This window comes from Anas platyrhynchos, chromosome 13 (genome assembly GCF_047663525.1).
Source record: "Anas platyrhynchos isolate ZD024472 breed Pekin duck chromosome 13, IASCAAS_PekinDuck_T2T, whole genome shotgun sequence".
Lineage (NCBI taxonomy): Eukaryota > Metazoa > Chordata > Aves > Anseriformes > Anatidae > Anas > Anas platyrhynchos.
In genome coordinates, this window is record NC_092599.1 from 572,262 (window position 1) to 593,509 (window position 21,248).

A 21,248-nucleotide genomic window follows, 5' to 3' on the forward strand; every position below is an offset into this window, starting at 1 on the left:
ACAAATACTGTCTGTGTGCAATGCCCATCGACGTTGCTATTAGACATATCTAGGAGAGACAGAGTTTGGCTGTAACTCCTGAGGAGAAGGGAGAAATGTGTTCCAGAGACTTTTTCAGGACATTATAGCAGGATATAGATGAGCTGAATTTGCCTAATAAGCTGAATTTGCTAAGGTTGCGATGGAAGCGATGAATGCGGGCAGTACGCTGAGAGCAGCAGCCACTGACTGTTGCTGAGGAGAAGAGCTGGAGGGCTTTGGAAACATGAATAATCCTCTCTGTTGCTGTTGTAACTGCGCTGTTGAATACATAGGTTAGTGGCCAAGGGCAGGAGACAGCTGCCTACAGACGCTTAGAGAAATACAAATCAACAAACAAATCCTGTGGAAATGGGTAACAAACAGAAACAACAGAGAAAATGGCTGTGGAGGAATAAAAGCAGTCTGAGTGTAGGACAAGGGCAAGGATAGCTATTAATAAGCATGTTTACACGGCTGAGATTGACAGGGAGGCATATCAGCGCCAGGCGATGCGAAGCAGCTCAGCCACGTGTGCTGCCCTAGCCTCTGGGTGATTTTGTTCTCTGCAGCTGCAGGAGGACGGGGCGTAGCAGTGGGCAGGCTGCAGCCACGCTCTGCATCTCTGGCGCCTCCAGGGTTCTGTGGTGTTTGACAGGGAATTACCAAGTCCTTTATGGAAGGGTCTTGAAGCAATTATTTGCTATGCCCTCAGTGTTCTATCCAAAATGGAGCAGGAAAGTTGCCCAGAAGGCTCTCTTGGGGCGCTCTGTGTAGCGACATGAGGGCTCAGCGCTGTGTTAGTCATCAGAGCCTCAGGCTCATGAATCTCAGGGAGATTTCCAGGGGCTGCAAATGCAGATAACATACATGGTGATTTCTGCTGAAAATGGTGAGAGACAAAGTAACTTCCCCATTAGTTCCTCTTGCCTCTAGAGACTGGAGTTTGAAGCTTCCTTAAGGAGGAGTTTGGTATTCAATTATCTAGACCCAGGTGTCTGTTTTCACAGATCTCGAGGCCATCATCCAGCAGGGCTTTAGCATTAGCTTTGCATTCAGGAGGAAATGGATGTGGAAGGACAGAAATGGTGCGAGTTGTAATGAATGAGAGATTTCCCACCCTGATGGATCTTGAGTTGCTACCTCCCAGCTCTGGACTCTGCGTTGGAAATCTCAAGGGATTGGTGGCATCCTGGACTCCAATTTGGACTCCTGTTATTTATAGCCACAATTTAGGGACTGTTGAGAGTCACAGAGTTTATAAACAGTCTCACTCCTCAGCACTTGTGCCTCTCCTCTTGCTTTGAAACCAAGCCAGCAAAAGCTTTTGCTGTGCTGCTGTTTGAGAGCCTCGCAATGCTGGATGCTTAAATTTACTGCAGCAATTCCCATGTGCACTCTGGAGTACCCAATTGTGAATTTACCAAGCTAGAAAACAATTGAGAACTTCTCCCTCTGTTTTTAGCTTCCTGTGGTGCAGTCCATAGCTCCCCCGAACGGCCCGAAGGCTGGAGGAACCAGAGTGACCATCAGAGGCAGCAGGCTGGACGTTGGCTCTGAGCTCCGCGTCCTTGTCAACGGCTCCAGGCAGTGCACGGACCTCAGGTGGGGGTGGCTCTGAAGACCGGCGCTCGGACCTCGCTGTTGTCAGCTACTGATAAGAGCTGACGTGTTAGACAGATGTTGTCCCCAGCAGAGCCGGGTGGTGGGTGGTGGGCACTGCATACTGCCGCTGGTCTCGGAGCTAGCGCAGTATCCCGGTCAGCCCCTTGCCTGCCACCCTCTCCATCCCAGCACCCCTCCAGCCCCGTGTCTGTGGGTTCATAGCGCTGTTGTGCCCCTAGGGTGGTTTAGGATTGGGATTGAAACCCTGGGAGTGAAGCAGACACTGGCTTTGTTCCTATGTCTGCTGGAGGTAGAAGACACCTGCCCATCCAGGGTCCTGCTTCTGCCACAGCCCTGCGGTGGGAAGACAACCCTCCTCAACCTGTGCTGTCCGTGTGGAGAAGCAGGAGCCTGCCCTTTTCTGTTGACTATATGGGAAATCAGTGTGGCAGCCCGGGATAGAGTGTGATTAGAATTGTTCGTCCATGGGGAATATAACCGGTGGGCAGTTGGCATGTGACTGGACGCTCTGTGCCTGGCTGCCGACCACCTTGCTCCCAGGGAGCTCAGGTCAGTGGTGCCTGGCTCCCCTGCGCTGCAGCATGCCCTGCCTTTCCCTGTGCAGCCGCAACGACAGCACCATCACCTGCACCATGCCGTCTGCCGAGCTCACCACGGCTGTGAGAGTCTGCGTCCAGTTCGAGAACAGGTCTTGTGCCAGCTACAACATCACATTCAAGTATGAGAAGAACCCTATTATAACCGACATCAACCCCAAAAAGAGCCAGATCAGGTGAGATCTCCCCTCCAGCAGAGGCAGCCAAGTCTGCCATTGGTGTCCATCTTTTCATGGCTCTTGTTGAAATCAGCCTCCTAATTTTGCTGGATGCAAATGTGAACATTGCGGTCTCATCAAAGTGCAGTGCTAAGTGGAGTATCCTGATGTGGCCCACTGCAGGCAATGTGAGCTCTCTCTGTGTTTCGAGCCACCCAGACACAGAGCAGCTTCTGAGCAAACCCCACGTCCAGAGCCCCAGCAGTATTAAAACGCAGCCAGGAGGCAGGGTGTGCAATTTGGGCCCCGTGGCATGCTGTTGCAGCACCACAACTTCCATTTCAGAGCAGGATCCTGTCTGCATCTGCCTGCAAAGGAGTGGGGTTGGCTCCTGGCTGGGAGAAGGGTCTTGCAGGCAGGAAGGGGCTTTCTCAGCCCTGGGGCCTGACCCACTGCATCACAGACAGGTATGAAAGGGGTACTGCAGGGCATGCAGCTCTGGAGTAGAAGAGGTCTCTTGCACCAAGGCTGGCTGTAGCTCATTTCAGTGCATATGGGACATGGAAAAAAGTCAGCCGTGATAACTGTACTGTCTGCACCTGGTAGGTGCTTTAGGGAGTTTCACATGGGGGCTGTATGAGACCCCAAAGATTTTTCTTGGCAATAAAACTGCTGAAGGATAAGCTGAGATTTGTTATTTTGGTATTCAGCATTCCCTGAGGCCACCGTATTTCATTTTTAAAGTGTGTTGCTTTTAATTTCACATTTCTCTATGGAGCTCTCAGGCTCCTGTTCCTTTGGTGAAATCCCACCTTCCTCAGCTGTGGAGCCTGGCAAACCTAAGGCTAACCAAGAAATCCGAGAATCCAGCGCTGGTGCCTCCAGGACAGCAGTGAAGGCAGCACGCTCAGGGCGCGAGCATGCAGCAGACTCCAATGATCTGCTCCCCTTGGAGCAAAGCTGTGTGTCGGCATTCCCAAACGCAGAGCCAAAGATGCAGGCTGTGGGAAAGTTAATAACAAGGCACAGCCGTGACTCAGCCAAGCTCAGCTCCCAGCCGGCTTGCAAACTGTGCTGAGTGGCAAGAGCTGTATCTAAACACAGAGACAGTGGAAGAATGTCACTGCCCACAGTCAAAAGGGAAACCACCAGGGTATTTCTCCATCACCTTAGTCTGCTTTCTTAATATTTACATCAGTCTCCAAATTTCAGACCACTGAGAGAGCAACCTCTCTCTTCAGACTGCCTGGTCGCTGATGTGTTCTGACTGCTCTGTTGTGTTGCCGGGGCACTGACTCTGAAAGGTCAATAGCTGTGTAAAAATGCAGCTGGATCTGATTTATATTAGATTTATCTTAAAATTGCTAAAATGATCTGTGCAAGCAAAGTTTAATACAGAACAGAAGTTGTAAACTAGTTTGCAGGTGTGACAGGCACTTAGAAACTTAGGTCTGTGTGGTAGTATCTACAGCACTGGAAGAGATTTCTTAGGGCCTCGGACCCAAACTCACCGAATATAGTGTGTTCTTGAGATAATAGGGTCTGTAAGTCCTGGCTATTCCCTGACAGATACTTCAAATGTATGATACTGGGGAAGGGGAAGATAAATTCAGGGGATAGCTTCTTGTTGTGGTCTAACCTGGCAGGCAGCTCAGCACCACACTTTCCACTCAGTTTGCTCCCTCCACTGCAGCAGGATGGGGGAGAGAATCGAGAAAAAAAAAAAAAGTAAAACTCAGGGGCTGAGATATTGGCAGTTTAATAGGACAGAAAAGAAGGGATAAAGTAATAGTAATAATAATAATATACGAAACAAGCGATGCACAATGCAATCGCTCACCACCTGCTGACCAGTGCCCAGCCAGTCCCCGAGCCCCCCCGGCCAGCTCTCCCAGTTTGTAGTTCAGCGTGACAGCACACGGTGTGGAACATCCCTTCCCTCTGGCCAGTTCAGCTGTCCTGGCTCTGCCCCCTCCCAGCTTTTGTGCACCCCCAGCCTCCTTGCTGGCAAAGCAGTACGAGAAGCTGAAAAGTCCTTGACTTAGTGCAAGCACTGCCCTGCAACAACTAAACCATCAGTGTGTTATCAGCATTATTCTCATCCTAAATCCCAAACACAGCAACATGCCAGTTGCTGTGAAGAAAATTAACTCTATCCCAGCTGAAACCAGGATACTTCTTCTGTCCAGAGCAGAAGAGCTGTTGTTTGCTCTCCACCCCTTCTTTTACCTAGGGGTCTTGTGTGTAGCAAGCCTTTTTGTTACTGTCACTAATTGGCTACACCTTGAGGCCCATATTTCACATTTCCCAGGCAGCAGAACCAAAACACAAAACCATTTTCACATTTTTATCTAAATCAGCAGCAACTGGGAGATATAGGAGCCATGTCAACCTCACAGGGGTCTCTTTGCTCCCCAAGACTTAGAGTTCTCTGTGGGTCACTGTGGGGCAGGACAGGGAATATCCCCTTGCTCTTTGCCTTGTCAGAGATTAACCTCTTACACCACTGGTGGCCCGGGCAATGTGCTTGTACCCTGGCCACGCAGAGGCAGGCTGCTCCTCTGGGCGAGGGGAGCAAAGGGAACAGTCTGCTGCTGGAAGAGATCACCCCTTTCCATGAGGACAGCTGTTCCTCCTTCCTTCCCTCCTATCTCAGCAGCAGTATAGATGTTTGTGGCAAGTCAGAGGAGGTCTTTGTCCGTTGGGTTATGTTTTCCGCTCAGACAGCTAGGAAACATCCCTGGGAAAATGACAGGAGGTGAGACCTAACCGTTGTACCTCAATACTGTGTGCTGGCATCAAGGCATCAAGAGCACCTCCTCTGCAATCACCCTCTCTTTTTTCCCTTGTCTTCAAAGTGGGGGCAGGATCATCACCCTGGAAGGAAGAGGCTTTGAGCTCGTCCAGAACGTGTCCATGATGGTCCGTGGCATTGGCAGAGAGCAAACGGTGGGTGCCCTGCTCTTTGTCACCCAGTAGCTGGGAGCAGGGATGCATGCTCTGTGCCCAAAGATATTTGGGGTATGAAGATGAGCCTTAGTCCATGCTGCAGATTGGGCTGGGGGCAAGGATGAAAATGTTATGATCCTTAGCTCAGCAGAGGGACAGGCCTAATTCATGCCCACGCAGTAATTGTTTTTATCAACTATGTCCTTGGTGCTATCAGTGTGCTTGATGCTGCGTGGTTCCTGGGTGGGTGAGGGCACTCAGGATGCCTTTTTTGATGGACGTACTCTCATGTGCTTTCAGAGCTGTAAGGTTCACAACGACACTGTGATCACCTGCCCCTCTCCTGCTGCCTCCAACATTACTGCGGGGAGCAAGCCTGCACCCGTTGATTTCTATCTCAATGGTCGCCTCTACACGGATGACCGCCCAGCTCTGGATGAGGAGATGTACCCAGAGGAGGCCCTGCACATCAGCAAGTTCAGCCTGGAGTACTATGCTGACCCCCAGTTCTTCACAGCCAAGAAGGAGAAGTGGATTAAGCACCACCCTGGCGAGCCCTTGACGCTGGTTATACACGTAAGGAGTGCTGTTTACAGCTCTGCTTCTTCAGGGGCGTTGCTGTTCCTCACCGGGAAGCTTTTCAGCCTAATGGAGGACTAGTACAGTGTCTGTCCACAGCCCCAGAAAAGGTGGTAGATGAGGGTGGGAGAGGCAGGAGTTGTGCACAGATCGGGCAGCTCATGCTTAGCCTGCCGCGCCTGCCTCCCGTTCACCAGGAGATGCAGCTCTTTGAGGCATCACAACAGAGAGCTGTGCGTGAAGGATGTAATAGCAAGCAGCTAAATAAAATGCTGGATATGTGAAAAAAAACAATAACGCACTGGCGTGAAATCAGGCAGGTACTCCAGAAGGCCCTGACAATAGATATTTATTCCTGCAGGAGCCAGTCATGCATTCTTCTGTTTTGGCTGCTGCTATCAGCTCAGTTAACAAGGAAGTCGGGGTACAGCAATTCAGAGTGGCTTGTACAATGTGCAGCACTAATTCAAAGGCCATTGTTCACTGCAGGATATCCTCAGGGGTTGCAACGTGCTTCAGAAGCACACTCCCCCTTTCTCGGGCCCTGCAGTCACATCCCCTCGCTGTCTCCTCTGTTGTACATCCTTCCCCCTCCCAGGTGGATGCTCAGATCCTTATCTGCAGAGCTCAGCCAGGGTAGATCAAAAGCAGATTTTCCCAGGTTCCAAGAGGGGCTTGCTCATCCCATGCACCATGCTGAGTGTGGAATGGGAAACAGGAAAATGGGGAATGGCTTAGTTCTGGGTTTCCTATGGAGTGCTGGAAAAATGTTCTCGGAGAGGGAGAGTGTTCCCAAGCCTGAAAAACAGCAGGGAATACAGAAAGAAAAGCAGGAAAACCCCCTACAATTCCAACTGCTACTCTGGAGATTGTCATCCTGATTTTATTTTTGTCTTTAGAAAGAGCCTGACAACCTGGGCCTGGAAAGCAATGAGTACCAAGTGAAAATTGGTCTAATCTCATGCGAGATCCAGATTGTTTCAGACAAAGTCATTCACTGCTCTGTAAATGAGTCCCTGAGCACCTCGGAAAGACAGCTACCAGTGACGGTAAGTGCCAGAAGCCTGCAGGCTGCGCTTTTCCAGGCAGAAGGGGTTGGTGCTGCGTGCCCTGCATGCCAGGGAGTCGGTCGTGAAGTCACAGCTGGACACAGCCGCTCACAGGCAGCCTGGCAGAAAGCTGCACAGACAGAAGGACGGACAAAACACCCTGTGCTTGCAGGTGTCTCAAGGCTTCCTTCTGTGGTGGGGTGTAAGGCATGCTGCAGCTGCCCCAAGTTGTGGAGGAGGGCTGCCATGCTCCCAGCCATTCATCACGGCCAGTTAAATGTTGAATTAATTTTTCTGTAATCTTTGAGCAGGAGATCTTCTCAGTTCTTGTAAGGCACTGTAAAGTCCCAGGCATGTGATTTTTTGTCACTTGCAGTAATTTTCTTTCTGGCCCTTGTGAGATGAGTTTGGGGTTTTCCACACAGTTTTCAGTCATCAGACTCCTATTGCCAGCAGAAGAGCTACAAGTGGAGAGGAAGACCTGAACCTTACTGCTCTGCAGCAAACCACTGGAGATGGGTGCCTGTGGTGAGCACAGGAGGAGTACCCAGGCCTGGGAAGTTTCAGGTTTCTTCCCAGGGTCACTGTTACGTCACTGCAGAGAGCTTGGTATTCAGGGCTGTCATTTGTCTTTAAGTGTCTGCAAAACTCCCTATACCTTGTTACGGTCTTTTTTTCGTAGAGAACTTGACTTCCTGCTTTTCTTTCCCTCAGTTTCTCTCATTTCGTATGTAGCCCACTGCCATACAGGGATGTGGTTACAGCTCTTCATACTTGGAGAGAAAATGCCTCCATCTCCATGGTCTGGGAACCTGCATCCTCTCTCTCAGCTGAGTTTGTCCCTTTGATGGGTTAATATCAAGTGAGCAGAAGCTCATGGTGTGGGCAGGGGGAGGACCAGTGCAGAGGGATTTGGGGCATCTGTGGTCTTGCACTGCCCAGAAGGTGAGCACATTGATGTAGCACCAGCTCACTGGCGGGGTTATCCAGCGTGCTGGTTGTGGTCTGTTGTATGTGAAATTCTCTTGCAAACTGGAAACATGGAAATGCAGAAGTAGCAGGATTTCTTAAGACATTTGAATGGAAATTTTATATAGGGTAATTTTGGCTTTTAGTGAGAACTGAGAAACAGAGAAATCCCCTTGGGGAACAAAGGGAATTTATGAGTTTGCTAGTTTGGGGTTTGACGTAAATCATTCAGGGTAATGCCCCAGTAGATCCTTAGGAAGCAGGAGAATGATAACCAGCACCAAAGTATTGCATAGCTATTAACAGTGTACCAACAGTGAGAGTGCAGCTAAATAATCAGCTTGCGTTCATCTCTGTGTGCACTTACTAAACCTTCATATGTGGTTTGAGTTATTGCCTGCTGGCCGTTTCATAGGCAACAGCTGCCTTTATAACATACTTTTAATAGCTTTGGTAGCACGGGGCCAGATTTGCTCAATGGTCCCTACCTGATCTGCATCGCTGACAGTTATCGGAGCCTGCAGAACTCCCACCGGCTCACTGGCTGATGCAAATTCTTCTGGTGAGCTGAAATGCCTGCTGTGACTGCCCAGACTTTGTTGTAGAGCTCACATCTGCAGTGAGGGAAAACAGCCCTTCAGAGCATGTCCCGCTGTTGATCCCTACTCCAGACACGGTCCTGAGGGCTCCCGCTCCATGGCTGTGCTCTTGGGCCATGACAGCGCTCACAGGTCGCACAGGCAGCAGGGCTGTATGGGGTGAAGCAGTGTTGCTGAGGAAGGGGCTTGTGCTTCAGGGGCTGCTGGGCAGCTCTCCTGGAGGGTGCTGGCAGGATGGGGCTCAGTTCCGGGCTGGCTTAGTGCTGGTGCTGCCCGTGTCTGTCCTGCCCGGCGCTGGCTGCCCCCACTGCGGCCTGGCCGATCTCTGCACCCACCCTGTGGTGGCCACAGGAAGTGTTGCCATTTAACCTTCAGCCTAATTAATTCCACTTACAAAAATTGTATTGAATAGACTGTCCAAACAAACAAGAGAAGGTTGCTGAGGCCCTCAACCCCTTTTTTTGTTCATGACCAAACCACTTAGACACAAACAGCAAGCATGGGATTTCTCCTCTGGCAAACATGAGAGGTTAAGTTATTGGAAATAAATGGCTCTAAAGGTAAGCAGGACTTGCCATGCTGCAGCATTTCAGATGAAACAAGTGAAGCCCTCGAGGCTGGGGTGCACAGAACCTGCAGGCACTCGTGGCTCCATCTCACGTTTCCCTGGGCATTGAGCGCAGCGCAGCAGCAGCACCCTCGCCAGGGCCGTCCTTCCTCCGCCGCCTGCGCAGGGACCAGCAGCGTGTCTCATGCCATGGATGTGGTGGGATGCCCTGCCTGTGGCACTGCATGGGCCGGGGTGCTGAGAGCTGTCTGCAGGGTAACCACGATGTACACCTTTCCTGGAGACGCTCCGTGACACAGATGTAGCTGTAAGATCATTCCATCTCTTCCCTACTTTCTCCTCCCTTCTTTCAATATTTCGTTCAAGTTTCTCTCACTTCCCATTTCTTTAGGGAAGTGAAACACATTTCCAGAAGCGAAAGATATGTTGTATCATGAGTTTTCCTTATCAGATGATGCTGTTGAACCCTTTCATCCCAGAAGTGTAGGGAACCTTTTATAAACAGCGCTGAGAAAACTCACCAACCTGCCTGTGATGTGTGCTGGCCTCTTCCTTTATGGTGGTCAGGAGACCAAAGCCCTGAGCCTGAGTGGTTTGTGCTTGGTGCCACAAGCAGTGTGGACTGGGAGCAGAGCCAGCTCCTCCTGACATTCAGTCCACTGCTTTAACCACAAGATCATTATTTGTCTCGAGTCGCATTATTATTTATTTTTGTTTCCTTACTTTATTTGTATTTCAAAAACTTTCAAGTTTCTTTACTCTCCTTTTCCTGAGCAGCAGCCATTCTGCTTTTGGAGAAGAAAGGAGAATGCAGCTGGGACTAAAAGGCCATTCTGGGGCATAACAAAGTTGGATGATTAGTGAAAGTGGTTTTCTAGTAACAGTATTACAGCAAGTACTGTATGCTACCGTCAGTTCTCTAGGACAGGGCTGCCTTGTGCTCTGGGCTGGGTGTGGTGGGGCCGTGATGTGAGATGGAGCCTGCAGCTGTGCCCTCAAAGCCCTGCAGTGGCACTGTGAGGGGCACGGTGCCACAGCTTGCTGTGGGCCAGCCTTGGCTTTCCACCAGGACATGCAGGAAGAGACTTGGGCTGCTTTGACACACACAAAGTCCCCATGGGCTGGCAGTGAAAGGCACAGCCTGGCCTCCCTGAGAAGCCCGGTGGGCTGAGCCAGCAGGGCCAGCGTGTCCTTGGGTGAAGGTCTGCTGAGCGCTGCGCTGGGCCCCTCGTTGCCTGACCTCTGAGCCCTTTGGTAACGTGCTGCTCAGCTCTTGCTTCTCCTCCCTCCTTTTCCCTCTCCAGATCCAAGTTGGAAAGTTCAACTACACAATTGCAATGCTGCACCTCGGGGGAGGAGAGACTGCAATCATCGTCTCCATTGTCATCTGCAGCATCTTGCTGGTTCTCTCGGTCGTAGGTAAGGGAACAGGATGATACGTTCCCAGGCTATGTTGAGATTTTTTCTTTGTGCACGTGGAGAGGTGGAGATTGCCTGCTCATATGTTAGGAAACCTCTAAGTGCTGCAAATAAGCAGCATCTGAAACTGGTCTGGATGCAGCCAGTAGCCATTCTTCTTTGTGTGGGACCAAGCCAGCACCCAGGATCAAAGCTTCCTGCAGTGTGGAGCTTTTGCTGGGTGAATCCTTAGTTTAACACTTTTACTTGAGGCTGTGGTGTTTATAAATAACTATCCTCTTTTTCCCCAAACACTTCTTAATAGTATTGAGTAGCTACTATAACACAAAATAAAGAAGGGTGTGAGAAACTGATCTTGGACTCTTACCAGCATGAATAGGACTCACTCACAGGCGTGGCTGTCATAGAGCAGAGCTCCATCTGACCCATCAGTAACAGACAGTGGCAGATGCCTGACAAAGAGTATAAAAACCAGAACAAGCAGCCTTAGCTGCAGATCTGGAGCGGACATAACAGTCTGCTAACCTCACTGGAAGCTGCACAGTGCACCTGTGTCCTTTGGCTAGGGTATTTTTTCATCATGTGCCCAGAGTAACTGTGCAGCTGGAAACCCATCATTTCACAGCAAATGAGGTGTTTCTAATAGGGATTTGATTTATTTTTAATAAAAGTTATAATGCACACTACTTATTAAATGCACTACTAGTCATTACAAACATATTTCTAAAGGTACGGGAGTAATGTCAGACATAAATGCTGTAGTACAGGTGATAAACCTCCTAAAATCAGAATTCATTAATGAGCTGGACTACATTAATACGCAATTGATCTCAATATAGACTGCCCAGAAATGAATTGAAGATGTCCGTGACAGCATGATGATTAAAGTCCAGCTGGTTTTACTTATTTACAGATAATCAACAGCTGCCTAATCAGTACCAGTTTTGTTGCGTGTGTTAAACCAACACTGAGTTCAGCTTTCTGCACCCATGTTAACAGAGGACCACTCTGGTCCAGCTTCAGCTGCTCTTAGCATCCTAGTCCAAGAGGCTTGTTCCTTTCCTCTCTTCCAGCTCTCTTTGTGTTTTGCACGAAGAGCCGCAGAGCAGAGCGCTACTGGCAGAAAACCCTGCTCCAGATGGAGGAGATGGAGTCACAGATCCGGGAGGAAATTCGCAAAGGTAAGTCACCATGCTTGGGCACCATGGAGGAGCCAGCACTGGGAGGGAGATGTCATAATAGAAGGGCTGAAGACATTCGCCTTCTTCTGTGTAGAAATTTAATGAATTACTTATAGAAGAGTTTCTGTCATTGCCTTTGTGCTTCAGCAGGATTTGCGAATGACGCTCAGTGGCTGGAAGTGTGGCTCTGTCCCTGTCTTGCTGCCTAACTTGGGCAAGCCACTTATCTCCAGTGCCACTGATTTCCCTGTCTCAGGGTTAGTGCACTCAGGCACATTGGAGGGGTGCTTGCAGGTCACACAAATCTTTAGTGTGCTTTATGATTAGATGCAACAAAACCAGCAACATGTTCCTGCTAGAGCAATGTGAGAAGTAAGGCAAGCGCCTGCACTGCTGTCCGCTAAGTACATGCTTCTGCCAGGAGCACTGAAATCCTTCTGCAGAAGCAGACTTCAGGGCTGGGCTCTGGGAAGCAAGGGAAATTTTCTGTGTGTGTGTGCTGCAGGATGTGATGTACAGCACTGACAGGTAAACCCTGAAAGTAATCTGCTCCACAAGAAAACCCTGCTTCAGCCCACTCAAGGGAAGAAGGCTCAAGAAGGCAGAAGAGACAAGCAATGCATTTCAGTGCCAGCCTGCCTGCTCTCTGTCTCGGCTGGTAGATTATCAGAGCTCTTACCATCTGCGGGTCTCTTTGCCTAAGGTTTTGCTGAGCTGCAGACAGACATGACAGACCTGACCAAGGAGCTGAACCGCAGCCAAGGGATCCCGTTCCTGGAGTACAAGCACTTTGTCACTCGGACCTTCTTTCCCAAAGTAAGGCAATACCACATTTCACAGGCACCTAATCACACCCAATTTCTGCCTCACCAGAACAGGGCTCTGCTCTCCCTCTGCCAGAGTTATTACAGTGTAACAAAATCATTCCACTGTTAAATATGTAGTTGTCATGTATTTCAGCCCTAATTATTATCAAAAGTGGAGCCACAGCTCCCGGGGTGTGCAGTACAGTCGGACTTGCTCAGCAGATGACCAGAGCCTGGCGGAGCTAGAAGGCAGACGAGGCAGGGTCTGGGAGTTGTGCTAGCTCACCAGTGTGGTGCCAGTGGATGCCCTCCCCTGGAAGCAGCGTCTCTCATGTGAGGGGATGGTGCTGGGGACACCACTTTGTTCCCAGTGGCTCCAGTTACACCCTGCTGTCTGTTGGGAGGAAGCTGAAGGGCATCTCCTGTCAGTGCTCAGGGAAAGGTGGCTCTTTGTTCCACACAGCTTGCCAGCGAGAATTTCCAGCTGCGCTGCCAGTTCTCAGAGCTCATTAGCTGTCTCTGTCTCTCCTTCTGGCTCCACTCCGCCAGTGACTGGGCTTACAGTGCCCCCAGTAAGATGCCCCTTGGGCACGCAGGCTGGGTCTGTCTGCCCACAGCCCTCCTCCAGGCAGCACCAGACGTGACAATGCCGTAATTCCCGTCACCAGCTGCTCTGCCGCATCGCTGTGTGCTGCTAACCGCTGCTGTATTTCACCCCTGAGGCTGGTGCGTTTCGGTGGTGAGGAGTGAGAGGATGATTTATGACTGCAGAGTGTTTCATTAGTAGTTATTACTCAGGTTTTTAAGTTATGCAGTCTATATATCTGCACACTAGACTCTCTAAGATTCAGGCTGTTATATGAATGTTAGAGATTTAAACATTTTTCCCATCTGTTTCAAAAGTTACATATGTTAAGACATCCAGTACTTCTCTATTTTGACTTACTCTCCTATTATGCTTTCTCTTCTGGGATTTTCTAGCTGTCACATAAGTCTATTTGCAGTCTTCCTACCCTAACAGCCTTGTGTCTGCTCAGACATCTGCCTCCCCCCCACTCTTGTGGTGTTTGCTCATTCAAGAGGCTCTTGCAAAGTGTTTAAAGGCTTCATAAACCATTTCAGTGCATTTCTTCATAATGGGTGGTCTTCAGTCCTGATGACATTTCTCTCCACCTCACTCCCTTGTGGTGTGCGGCACATGAGGAGGTCTCTGGCCTGGCCCAGCTGCCCTCTGCTAACGCTGTGTTTGGTTGCAGTGTTCCTCGCTGTATGAGGAGTGCTACATTCTGCCTTCCCAGCAGCTCAGCTCCCAGGTGGGGTCCCAGGTCCAAGAAACTCACCCGCTCCTGGTGGGGGAATGGAAAGTGAGTAACCCACAAACAAAACAAATGTTCTTGAGTGTTTGCTAACCATACTCACATGTGTTGACAGTACCATGCATTTTCTTGTGGTGTGAGGAAAATGCTCGATCACTCGAAACAATTAACACGTATTAGCATTGGATCAGCTTTTACTGATTGGAGTAGATCTGTGAAATTCTGCTCTCACATGAAGAAGCTTTGCCCAAAGATCCTCCCCAGCTTCACTGTGGGCTTTCTTCCCAGGTGTACCATATTGTATGTCACTTCAGTTCTGTACACAGTTCATCATAGATGAGATTAGTCCCACGTGGGGACTCAGTAAAAGCTGTTATCCCATAGCTGGGTTTCATGTGAACAAGAAATCATGAACTGAAGAATCAGAGTGTCTTTAGGTTGGAAGGGACATCTGCTTAAAGCAGCTCCAACTAGATCAGGTTGCCGAGGGCCTTGTCCAGCTGAGTGTGAAATATCTTCAAGGATGGAAATCCCACAGCCTCTTGGGGCTCCTGTTACAGTGCCAGATGGCCTTAAAGGTGAAAACTTTCTTCCTAATTTGTAATCAATGTCCCGTGCTCTATCTGGTGTGCCTCGCCTCTCACCCTATCACTGTACCTACAGACAAGAGCATGGCTCTATCTTATTTACCCTCTCATGGTGCAGTTGAAGGCCATAGTAAATTATCCCCTTTACTCCCTCTTTTTAAGGCTGAACAACCCCAGGTCTCTCTGCCTCTCCTTGTACACTGTGTGCAACAGCCCTCTAATTGTTTTGGCAGCCCTCTGACGCACTTGCTCTGTTTTGTCAATGTCCATCTCAAAGGGAGAGGGCAAAACTGGGGACACTACTTCAGATGGTCTCACAAGTGCTGAACAGAGAGGAACAGTTGCTGCCCCTGGCCTGGTGGCCATGCTGCTTCTGATGCAGCCCAGGATGCAGTTGTGCCTTCACCACAGAAGCATGCTGTTGGCTAGTACAAGCAGAGGGAGTACAGGGGTCTCTGCACAGTATCTCTCTGCTCAGCAGGGACATCCTTACAGTCAGGTAGGATGAAGGCTGGAAGAAAACAACAAGCAGTGTTTTTCTCATGCTGTTTTCTATTTTTTCTCCTTAGATCCCTGAAAACTGCAGGCCTAATATGGAAGAAGGAATATCACTGTTCTCCACCTTGCTCAATAACAAGCACTTTCTCATCGTTTTTGTCCATGCTCTTGAGCAACAGAAGGACTTTGCTGTGAGAGACAGGTATGAGCTTCAGACGACCATATGAAGAGCCACGCAGGCAGCCAGCCTATCTGAAGGGGGTATGCATGCCCTGCAGGAGTTTGGTGCTAGAGCCTTAGTAGCCTTGACTGCTGCCTCATGGTCTCTGCTCTGAAAGGTGGGCGTATGGCTCCTGCTTTGCTCCACAAGGTTGCTGAGGAGGGAGCTGTTGCACATGTCACTTGTCCTACATGGACATTTTCTGTAGACCTGTGGCTTTTAGCTGCAGATCATTTAGGCTAAATTTGAACCAAAGACCTGGCAGCTGGGCAAGACAGATTGATCCCTAAACCATAAGTGATCCAGCCGCTGTCTAGAGACATGCATTTCACCTGAAGGTTGACTTACAGTCATCCCACTTTTCTATTAGAAATGAATGACCATAAACCTTCTCCATTATCCTGAAGAGCACCAAAAGGTGCAATGTGTGACCTGCTTGTGCAGTGTTTGTGTCCCTCAACAGCTGGCTTACCAGTAGGAGCGTGCAGGCTGACCTGAGGTCGTGCAGCGTTGAAAGAGGCTTTGAAGTTTAACACCATTGAGAGAGCTCATGAAAATTATCAGAAACACTGCCTTTGTGCTATTTTTTTTAATGATAGTTGTTGACTTAGTCTTCTTGTGTCAGTGTTTAAGTCATGCACAATTCTGTTCTTCAGGTGTAACTTGGCCTCTCTGCTTACTATTGCGCTGCATGGGAAACTGGAATATTACACCAGCATCATGAAGGACCTCCTGGTGGATCTAATTGATGCTTCAGCTTCCAAAAATCCCAAGCTGATGCTGAGGAGAACTGAATCTGTAGTGGAGAAGATGCTCACCAACTGGATGTCCATCTGCATGTACAGCTATCTCAGAGTAAGATAAACAGATCAGTGCTGTTGTAGGTGCAGGTTTGGCATTGCATGCAGGGGCAACAAGGGACATGTGATTCAGCTGAGGACCTAAATACTCGCCAGTTTTGCCTTGTCACTAATGGTTGACAAACTTCAACAGATTGAAAGGTTCAAGTGTGAAAAAGCAACTGTGAGTTCAGTTGCTTCTCCATTTCTGCCTGGTAATTTGTTGTGATCAAACTTCATGGCAGCCTTCCTGGTGTGGCCTGCTTTTTGTAAGGCCAGAGCACTAGCTAGCATTTGTTACCATGCTTGAGAAGAGATTCATGGGGAAATTGAAACATAACCACAATGGCTCGAGGTTTTGGGAACAGTTCCAATTATTTGTTGTTTTCCCTGACCAACTCACATAGCCTCACTGATGGTCGCCAGCTAGTTCAGTATTTTGTCTAGAGTACAAGAGCCCAGGAGGGGATTGTGGCGCAGGGGCAGGAAGGCTGCTAAGCTGTCAGTGCCCACGTGTGTGTGGTGCTCCTCGCTCTGGACATGTCCTTATGGTTCCACGCTGCCCAGACAAGTCTTAACAGGAGATGGGGGATGTCTGTCCCAGAAGCCTGACTAGCTTCCTACAGTAACCAAAGAGGAATATATTTGGCATCTCAGAGCATCTCCATCTGCTCAGTGCTTTATCTCCAATGCTTGCCAGTTCTGGTTGGAATTTCCCAGAAGAATTGAGCAATAACATAATTGATTCCACAGCAGCTAATTGGAGGACACCCCATTATATCCACAGGGGAAAGCCTAGAAAAGGCCTTTTGAAAAATCTCTTTTGCAAAGTGTTTGCTATAGCCACAGAAGCAATACCTCATTGTCTTTATACATATCAGGTCTTCTGAACCCAGCTGATGATCACTTTTTGTTCTAAAGCTTGTGGCTTTGTAGTTCTTAATCTTTCATTTTAGCTCACATAATTATGCACCATAATGAAAGAAAAGTCACGGGAATGAAAAGGGATGGCTGTGCTGGTGGAGCATGGCTTTCCAGCCTGTCAGAGAAGAAAAGAGTGAATTAGTGATTTTTTTTTAATCTTTAGTTTTTATGCTTGTAGTTTAACCATTGGGGGGAAAAAGTGCTGATCTCTCCTTTTGGAGAGTGGAGCCCACATGTGAGGCATCTGATCCAGCTCCAGTTCTGCTAAAAATGGACATTATGCAAGAAAGCTTTCTCAGGGGAAAAAAAAAATAAAGAGGGAAGAAAGTCAAGTCTTATCACGTGGGCCTGAGGAAGCGGGCACGTTACAGAGCTAGTTCATGGTGATGCAGCTCCCAAGCGCCTGTGCCACCACTCCCCTGGCACCTGGTGGGGAGCTGGCCACAGCGGCAGGCCTCTGGGGTGCCCACCGTGGGGCTGGGGCCAGGGCCGGGGCCAGGGCTGCCTGTGCAAAGCGGTGCTGGTGCCCACCATCAGCTGAACCCGCCTGGCCGCCTGCCTGCCACAGGCCTCAGGGCGGCATGGGCAGGCCTCAGGGTGGCATGGGCAGGCCTCAGGGTGGCATGGGCAGGCCATCGCTGCAGTGCAGCCAGGGCTGTGTTGGTGGCATGCCACGGGCCGTGCTGCTGGGGTTGCTTGCCCTTGTCCAGCCTGCTCTGGCTGCGGTCAGTGCCCAGTGCCGGGCTCTACGCCCATCCTTGCTTCATGCACTCAGCCTGATGCTGCAGCAGGCAGGACCATTGCTGCACCCCCTGGTGCAGCCTGCTCCCTGTTTCTGAACGGCAAACACTCACTGTAAGAGAATGCAGTGAAGATTTGATTTCCAAGAGGCTTGTCCATCATGGGCTCCACAGTTGGGGTTAGGGGCACAATTGGAGGAAAACTGCTGCCTGCTGACATGGGAAGAAGGGGACGGATGAGACAGAAATGTCTGGAGAGGCCTCTGTCCCTCCCTGGACGAGAGGGCTGCCAACAGACACGAGCCACTGCTGTGCACAGGGACGGAGGGGTCCCAGCCCAGGGCCAGCAGCCTGAGTAGAGCCAGAGCCTTCCCCGCTGCAAAATCAAGTGTGGAGCCTCTGAAGCACCTCCCTGCATGAGCTGCTTTTAGCTCAAGGCAGCTATTTAAATATTAGTGATAGTCGAACACTCCCATGTGCCTTGCGTCCCTCCAGATCAAACTCTGTTGCCCTCAGAGAGGCATTCCTTGGTTAAAAAAAGAGGCTGCCCGCCTGCCTGCAGCACTGGGCTCTCAGACATGTGACGATGGGTCTGGTTCTCATTCCTGAATTATCCCCATTAATCACAATGTCTATTTGAAACAGCTGCTGCAAAGGTCCCTGCCGTTGTTCAGTGGAAAAATTCCAAGTGCTTGTATTTTCCCTTGTAAGTCAACTCTACATGCTCGAAACATTTGTTTCGTATTAATGCTCTGCCTAACAGTCCGTCCATTTGTGTTTTTGGGGAAAATGCTTTGAAGGAGCTGTCTTCAACTGGGAAGAAGTGGCAGGCCACAGTCACTTCGTGGTTAAACATATGGAGGGCACCTGAAGGCAATGGAGTTACCACTTTGACAGGGTGAAATGCATGCAGGAGATAGGATGAAGGAGTAGCAGGAGGCTTGCTCCTTGGGGTTGGAATCAGAAAGTGGTTGAAACCTTGCATCATTTACACAACTGTTGTAGATCTTGGATTCTGCAAAACTGTATGAGAAACACAGAAAAAATGACAGAATAATGCTGAAAAGAGCCTTCCTCGTCTGATACCTTTGTACCATTTTGCATGGCCCCTAACAGGATCAGAGGACTGGTAGCTAAATGAAAATTAAGGACCTGGAATACAGCACTTAGATCTGTGTCCAAATTTCCCAAAATTTTGCATGGGGGATGGAGTTGAGGTTTGGTACATTATGCAAATAGATAATCATCCTAAAATTAGCTGGCACCTGGGACAAGCAGCTGTTTTCTGTGCTTTTCCCACCCCATCCTCACCAAGACATTTTGGAAATGACTTTAGCATGTTCCTGGGAGGACACCTCTAGCGACTGGTCAGCCTTGTTAGCAGGCAGCAACATGTGAATCCAGTCTGCTCTGAATCTTTTCTTTTCCCAAGCATATAAAACCCAAGCCCTCCCACACTCATCGTGTATGAAGCAGTTCAAGTAATGCCAGCCTGAACTGTGCTTTCCATTACTGTGGAGTTATTTGAGTGTCCTGGGTAGCTTTAAGAGCCTGTTACAGTTCAGTCAAAAATGAAAATGAAGTCTCATTAAAATACATTCACAATAGGAGGAAAAAAAGGCCCCAGAGTGTGTTTTTTTTTGAAGTAATTTTTGTCCTGAATCAGCACTGATCTCTTTTAGTTAAACTTCCTTTCTCCCAACTAGCCAAGTTTTGATTTGTTTCCAGATGAGTTTTCTGAACAATGCTTGAGGTTTCCAAACTTGCCATTTTATCTCTCGTCCCTGCCTGCCAGCCCTTCTTTCCCCTCTTTGAAATTTGCTGTCTGATTAGCACTTTTGCAGATTTCCATAACATCCCACAGTTCCTGAGTCTGAAAGCCAAGAAGACAAACAGAAATAGTATCTAGCAGGCTGAGCACTGTAGTTTATTTCCTGTGCGGCGAGTCCTGAGAACAGATCTTGTTCATTCACACTGCGGCAGGATTTGAAACACCCATTTCACCAGTTTCTCAGGCTGCCCCCTTTCCATCAAGTGTTTACATTTGCAAGAAGGTGCCACATGATCAGTTTCAACCCATGCAGTGTCTGCTGATTCCAGGCATTAAAGAGCCCCGGTATCAGCAGGACTGGCTCAATTTTTATGTAGCAGTTCGCAGCACCTCACTTCTCTCTGTGGCTGGAGCTGTGTCTAGGACCAGAGCTTCCCAAGGGGCACAGAGCAGGCTCCAAAAGCTGGCTCTGAATCTGGCCTCGGGGTCATCCTCACTGCGTGTTTGAGCACAAGCAGAGTTCCTGTTCATGGCAGGGCTGTTGTTACACTCTGTCAGCGCCTCATGCATCAGGTCAGCGTGGCAGCGTGCCAGTTTGCATCACACAAGTGATGCAAAGTAGTGCAACCTGGAGATGTCTTGGTGTCAATGTAATCCCCTTGCATGTTGTCTCATAATCTTGCCTTTCTCTCAGAAACTAACTTTTCTTTATGTCTTCTGACACTTTCTCCACTCTGTTTGCAATCCTCGACTTCTCCTTAGCCCCATTATTTCACGTGTCCCTCTGCTTTCTGGAAGCCATACCTTCCTCCATTTCCAGCACCAGCGGGTCTGCTTCAGAGCACGTTTTGTGTTGTGTGCTCAGAAGAAGCATTGCAAGAAGTCATTAAACCCCAGCAGAAGGCCCAAGGAACTTCCCCGTGTTCATAAAAAAGTTGCCCTCGGAAAATGCGTGCACCGTGGCACAGATGGTGCGTGCCCACCTACAGCCCTGCTGCAGTGTCTTAACGTCAGTTGCACTGAATGCAGCCGAATCAAAATTGACATCAAACTAATTGCTTTAGCAATTATAAGGCAATTAGAATAAAATAATCACCAAGTCTTAATTAAGAAGCAGATTGAACAGGATTTAGCAGCTCCTAGCTGAGAAATATCAAAATCATTTGATATCTGTTGTCTTGAGCAGGATTTCAGATGGCAGGAATGGTTGTGCAGGGGTGTGTGTGATGCTTGGGTAGTACATAAATGTGCAATAATTTGCATTTGCCTCATTTGAAGGAAATTGCACATGAACATTAGGGAGAGTGGGATGTACTCCAGTACTGAAACGTTTCTTAAGAAAATTGCTTGTGTTTTACTTGCACATCAGTGTAACAGACATAAATGATCAGAAATCTGGCATTAAACCCTGTAGCTGAACCGTGTCACAAATAGCTGGTCCCTATTATGCTTTCTGTTTTTACTGCAGCAGAGTCACAATTCACATCTATCCTATAAGACAAAGTTTGACAAGTGTAAGGAGTGAAATGGTCTGTTTGCTTGTCATCACGTGGGAACAGCTTGGTTGACCCTGATCCTTTCTCTTTTGCTGTGGTCAAGGCTGTGCTGCAGTATGAGCAGTATGAACGGTGGTTCCCGGAGCCACAGTGTATGCACACAGTGGCCTTAGTCCCATGGATTTCAAGGGCAAACCAGGCAGCACAAAGAGAGGTTCAGCCAATACCTTTATCCGAGAAAGTTATGCATCCAGGTGTCCCTCTAAACCTGGCTTTTGTGCACATCGGCTTCATTCGTTGTCCTGCAGAGTGCAATATGTTATACGTAGCTCTGTCATAT

General features: G+C 49.0%; 1 protein-coding gene across 1 annotated transcript in view; it reads left to right on the forward strand.

Moving 5' to 3' along the window:
• PLXND1 (plexin D1) overlaps positions 1-21,248 on the forward strand; it is an 80,523-nt gene that overhangs the window by 41,763 nt on the left and 17,512 nt on the right. The window contains exons 15-25 of the mRNA XM_027467956.3: positions 1,484-1,623; positions 2,249-2,416; positions 5,257-5,347; positions 5,648-5,923; positions 6,826-6,975; positions 10,416-10,530; positions 11,604-11,711; positions 12,415-12,527; positions 13,774-13,881; positions 14,990-15,120; positions 15,795-15,993. Coding sequence (XP_027323757.3) covers positions 1,484-1,623; positions 2,249-2,416; positions 5,257-5,347; positions 5,648-5,923; positions 6,826-6,975; positions 10,416-10,530; positions 11,604-11,711; positions 12,415-12,527; positions 13,774-13,881; positions 14,990-15,120; positions 15,795-15,993 — 1,599 coding nt within the window. The remainder of the gene's footprint in view (positions 1-1,483; positions 1,624-2,248; positions 2,417-5,256; positions 5,348-5,647; positions 5,924-6,825; positions 6,976-10,415; positions 10,531-11,603; positions 11,712-12,414; positions 12,528-13,773; positions 13,882-14,989; positions 15,121-15,794; positions 15,994-21,248) is intronic.